The sequence below is a fragment of the Phocoena phocoena genome, chromosome 6 (assembly GCF_963924675.1).
Source record: "Phocoena phocoena chromosome 6, mPhoPho1.1, whole genome shotgun sequence".
Taxonomy (NCBI): domain Eukaryota; kingdom Metazoa; phylum Chordata; class Mammalia; order Artiodactyla; family Phocoenidae; genus Phocoena; species Phocoena phocoena.
Window position 1 is genome coordinate 47095150 of NC_089224.1, and position 6000 is coordinate 47101149.

Here is a 6000-nt window from a genome sequence, read left to right on the forward strand (position 1 = left end):
TTAAGCTAGTGGGAACCAGGCTATTCCTATAAATTGAAACAGAGATTTAGAAATAGGTTTATTCTAGAAATAGACACAGAGACATAGAAAACAAACTTATGGTTACCAAAGGGGAAATGGGGGGAGGGATAAATTAGGAGTTTGGAATTAACATAAACACACTACTATGTATAAAATAGATAACCAACAAAGACCTACTGTATAGCACAGGGAACTATACTCAATATTTTGTAGTAACCTATAAGGGAAAAGAATCTGAAATATATATATATATATATATATATATAAACTGTACACTTGAAACTAACTTTGCTGTACACCTGAAACTAACACAGCATTGTAAATCAACTATATTTCAATTTTTTAAAAAAGAAATAAGTTTATTCTATTCCCCCAAAACCTTTATTCTTACATGCTACTTTGGCCCTTTACATTTTCTCAAAAAATGCTGGACGTCATCAGGTAGGAAACCAAACTGAAAGAATTGTCGTAAAGGTTTTCAGAACTGGAGCTCACCAACTCCAGAAAACACATAAAGCTTTTAAAAGAAAGACAACACGAAGACAAACACATTTCTCAAGAGACTGGAGGAGCATACATTGAAGGCTAGACCAACTGTCCAAAAGAGAAGTCATCAGTCTTAAAAGGCAAAGACCAAAAGAATATAATAAATGTGCCCCTGTCACTTTTCAATGATGACATACATCATTGTCAAACCCATTTACAAAGAGTTTTTCCATAAATTATAATTTAGTCCTCACAACCACCTTATAAGGTAAGTATTATCGTACCCACTTTATGGATCAGAAAACCAGGATAAAAATATAAGTAACACAGCTGTGTGTTATATATGAAAGTTGTTAAGAGACTCAATCCTAAGAGTTCTCATCACAAGGAAAAAGAATTTTTTTCTATTTCTTTAATTGTATATCTATCTGAGATGATGGATGTTCATTAGACTTATATGATAATCATTTCATGATGTACGTAAGTCAAATCATTATGCTCTATACCTTAAACTTACACAGTGCTGTATGTCAATTATATCTCAATAAAACTGGAAGGAAAAAAAGAAAGTGAGGATCAAAGATATTGCCCAATCGGTCCAGTTAGCAATAGGTCAAGTACTTAATAAATTCCAGAGCCAGACCTTAGACCAAGGTCCTCTGATTCCCTAACTTGCTTTCTCCATGGCTGCCTTGCTGATTTACATTCCTGTGTTACAAAGCCCAAAGACACCCAAAATCAAGTTTTCTGTGAAAATGGTAGAGTCTAAAAGTGTTTAAGAGTGGGTTATAGACACTAGGAAATGTTAAGGAAAAATGGGAACACTGGGTGTCAATTCTTAATCTCCAATGATAAATCCAGGGGCAAATCTGCTACAGGATTTGGTGCCATTGTCAGGCACTGGCCCCTGTAGCGAATGACCAATTGGCATTTATAACTCTGATCTTCTTCCCCTGCCTGGTCTTAATAAAAACCATATAGAGGCTGCACTCTAGTCTTCTATAGCTCTTTTTTGAGATTATCTGTTTAATCCTCATGTGAACATTCCTGATCCCTTGGGTCTGAATATCATTAAAATATAAGATCCTTTCTGTCAGTGATGGTGCCTTATTCCTTGTTATCATCTCACTACTCAGCACAGCACAGAGTAAGAACTCATTAAAAGGGAGTTGCATTCAAATGTTAGTGGTTTTGATGGTTTTGTGACTTCAGACACTCATATGTTTGTCCCTGTCGTTGCTTGTAGGTTGGAGAGACAATTGGCATAAGTGAAGAGATTATGGGTCTGACCATCTTGGCTGCCGGGACCTCCATCCCTGACCTGATCACCAGTGTCATAGTGGCCCGGAAGGGGCTCGGGGACATGGCTGTGTCCAGCTCTGTTGGAAGCAACATTTTTGACATCACTGTAGGGTGAGTACAGCTAATTGTATAAAGGTGCACATCACCTGCACCACTGTCTTTGTCTTCTTAGAAGCTGTGAAGACATGACCAGGATCTCAGAGCCCGAAACCAACCAATACCAATAGAAAGTAAACACTGGTAGTACCATTCAATTTCACCAACTCCAATTTTCATTTTCAGAGAACTTCATGAAGAATAAGTTATCCGTACACAGGCAGAAACACATAACTTGCATACGGAGTGGGTGTTGTAGGAAATACTTTAAGAGAATTTCACCTATAAAGTGGCATTGGCTATACGTCATGAATATTCAACATTCATAGGTGACTGAGATGCTCTGGTGGTTTCACTGTATTTTTTTCCATGTTCTAATTCTAATAAAAGTCCCCACCAGCCTCAGATGAGATTTGGATTGGAAAGCAGACTGAAACAAACGTAGGCCCAGAAAAAATATCCCATCTCCTTCCTTGGAAAATGCTGGCAGGTTTGGCATTATCATTTCTTTATCTGTGCTGGTGAAGATATTCTAGGTTTTTTGAAAGTCAGAAGATGAGATCTGTTCTTACAGTTAAGCAAACTGAAGTTCTCAATATGAATAATCTCAAGCGGATCCGATTGGGGAGGGAGGCTGTCATCTCTATCATTTCATTTAATGGGTCCAAGTAAAAGTAGTCTGATAAATAACCTTGAAGGACAGCCCCTTGAGAAAGTAAGACATGGGATATTATCCTTATGTTCCCGGAAGAACTGAGCTCTTGCATTTGAGTTTGGAAGACCACTAAAACGGATCTACTTTCTCATTGAACATCTTGAATATTGTTCTCTTTTATCTTTTCCACTACCTAATATATATAATTCTTTCATTCAGTATCTACCACATACACTGTACATACATTTTTATCTATTTAAGCCACACGACGATCCTATGATGTATGTATTTTCATCCCCATTTTTCAGATAAGGAAACCAAAGGGCACAGAATTCACACAACTAGTAATGAGATAGCTGGGATTTGAACAGTCTGTGCTCTCAACTCCAGCACTACCTGTGCATAGAACCCTGCTCTGAGCTTCCACTGTCTGAACCACCTTTGAGTTCCAAAGATGCCCTCTCCTACCATTCTTTCTTCCTTTGCTGGCACCTCTCCCTCAGGAGCCCTCCCTGCTTGTCTGTCTGGAAAACTCCAATTTACCCTTCCAGTGTCAACTCAAATCCTGGTTTTTCTGATTCCCTTACGTCTTGCCTGGGGGCTCGGGCTCCTGTATACTTTCTGTATATCTGTATCTCACACTCTTGTCATGCTCCTGTCTATCAGTCTGCCTGCTAGACTGTGAACTCCCCAAGAACAAGAACTCCCCAAAGCCTAATACAATGCTTAATGCATGGCAGTGGTTTGGCAGATGTTTGTAGAGTGAATGGATGAATGGATGGGTGGATGGATGAATGAATGAACGAGTGAATGAGAGAGTGAATGCCTGAGAAGGTGTATTTTAAAGGAAAGACATCCCTAGTATAAACAGTGTTTCTCAGTTCCACTGCCGACACATTTAGAGTAGTTTTCTTGGTCAATATCTTGTATAAACAGAAAGAAAATATTCTGTAGCACAAAAAGAGAAAATCCTACACACTGGGAAAAATTACAAGTGTTCTATGAGACAGATTTGTCGTGTTTTTGAAAAATATTATAGTGAATTGCAAGATGCTTTTTGTTCATTGTTCTTAAATTTTATATATCTTATAACTTAAATGAAAGTTTAAAGAAAATCACCCCTAATCCTACTACCCCAAAACATTTAAACTTTTGTGTGGTTTTCTCCTAATATTTCAGAAAGTTTTCTTAGTGAATAATCAATTTTGCCCTGTTGGAGGGCTTTTATTTTTCCATTTTAAAGCCATTTATGCCTAGCAAAGAGTAGGCATCTATTAGTAAATTAGTAAATCAACCATTTTTCTAAGTTTCTTCATAGCTCTCATAATTAACATTCTACAGCTTCAAAAGATTCCATCCCGTTGCTTTCAGTTTAGCCTTTACCCTTTAGTAGGACCTTTGTATTTTTTTCAATTTTCTGATATCATGGGTGTTTTATGAACACCTTTATGCAGAAACATCCCCTCTTTTAATTATTTTTTTAGGATAAATTTCTTCAAGAAATATTGATGGATTGAAGATTATAAACATTTCAATGGCTATTGATGTAGTATATTTTTCTAAAAAGTCTTTCCCAAGAGTTTATACCAATTCACAAAGTCACTAGCAATATACTGACTGTAACAGTTTCTTCATAGTCTTGCTAGCATTTGCTTCTTGTTTATAGGATTCATACATACTCAAGGTAAAGGATTTAAAAACTACATATAAAGCATAAATATATATAAGGCATAATACACACCAACATACCAGCATATATAAAACATAAATACAAACCAACACTTTTTAAATTTATTATTGAAGTCAGATTGCTACATTTATGTTTATCCTTCTTTTGAAATATAGAATCATACCATGAACATTTTCCTGTATCATTATAAGTTTATGATTTTAAATAGCTACATAAAATTACATTGACTTATAGCTTGCTATTTAACTAGCTGCCTATTATTAGAGATTAAGTTATCCCTGATTTTTCACTACTCAAAATAATACTGAAATGATCACCTTTCTGAATAAAATTGCATCTGCATTTCAAATTATTCCTTGTGCTTGATCCCCGACAATAGAATTGATTGGTCAAAAGTATTAAAAATGTCATATTTCCCCCAAAGGGTTTTTATCTATTTGTAGTGCTGTCAACCACAACTTCACCAGAATTGGATATATGTGTATGTGTGTGTGTGTGTGTGTGTGTGTGTGATTGCTAGTCTCTGTCTCCATTTAAAAAAAATAATTTGGTCATTTTCACCACAGATTTCCATACCTTTTCTCCATTTATCATCTCCTCCTGTCATCCTGTACAGATCCTCCAATTCACCTCTTTAGGGCTAAGAGCAACACTTTAATCTCAACTAGGAAGGAAACCCAAAAAAATGATTTCAAATCAAGTTCAGAAATCACCTGCAGCAGCCGTGTCTTTGATCTTGTTCAACTGTAGAATACATTCTCTCTGTCCTCCCTAATTTGACTGGGAAATAGATCAAGGTTTCTCAAGTTCACCTGACTTCCTTGTAAATATGATTCCCTGCATCAGCCAGGCCTGAGTCCTAGTGAACCTAACGGGACACTCGTCTTCAAGCACAGATTCCGAGAAGCTAACGCTCCCGTCCTGTGCCTTCCTCAGCGTGCCTGACTGCGCCCCCTTCTACCCTGCTTCTCTCCCCCACAGGCTCCCACTGCCCTGGCTCCTGTACACCACCATTCACAGGTTCCAGCCCGTGGCCGTCAGCAGCAACGGCCTCTTCTGCGCCATCGTCCTCCTCTTCATCATGCTGCTCTTCGTCATCCTCTCCATCGCCCTCTGCAAATGGAGGATGAACAAAGTGCTGGGCTTCATCATGTTTGGCCTCTACTTTGGGTTCCTCGTGGTCAGCGTCCTCCTGGAAGACAGAATCCTCATGTGCCCTGTCTCCATCTAGCAGGAAAAGCCATATCTTGAGCCAACAAAATGGACTGTCCCTCCCCGCTCAGGGTTGTAGGCTCCTTTGACCTCCGCTGGCGCCCAGCCCTGGGCATTTCAAGTGTTCCTCCTTGGTGGCTTTGATAAGGGGGTGGCTTCGCGCTGGGCCCACTCATTTCTTGGGCTGCTCCCACCCTTGCCTCCTGCAGCGGCTCCATGCAAGAGACAAAGAGATCCCAGCATTTGGGGCTTCTCTCCCTGCACTGCTCACAGGTATTCCTTGCTGGTCGTTGTCATGATGCAAAGAATGACAGAGGTGATATATATACATATAAAAAATATATATTATGTATAGATGCACATGCACACAACCTGCCTGTTCCTGTATTATACCTCTCCTTCCACACCTATAGAGTAGTACATACCTTATACAAATACAAAGAAAGAAAAATTATAAATATATATATATATAATCATATATATATATATATATATATAAATACAACTGCATCTTTTCAGGGATAGCTCTAGTATATTT

The 6000-nt window shown here is 38.2% G+C and overlaps 1 protein-coding gene across 3 annotated transcripts in view; it reads left to right on the forward strand.

Annotated features, from left to right (window-relative positions):
- Positions 1 to 5767, forward strand: part of SLC24A2 (solute carrier family 24 member 2) — a 240652-nt gene extending 234885 nt beyond the window's left edge. Inside the window, exons 9-10 of one of the 3 annotated variants that reach the window (XM_065879052.1) lie at positions 1754 to 1920; positions 5232 to 5767. In XM_065879052.1, coding sequence (XP_065735124.1) covers positions 1754 to 1920; positions 5232 to 5481 — 417 coding nt within the window. In that variant the 3' untranslated portion in view covers positions 5482 to 5767. The remainder of the gene's footprint in view (positions 1 to 1753; positions 1921 to 5231) is intronic. The other 2 variants (XM_065879051.1, XM_065879053.1) reach the window with 2 other exon arrangements.
- The last annotated feature ends 233 nt before the right edge of the window (positions 5768 to 6000 follow it).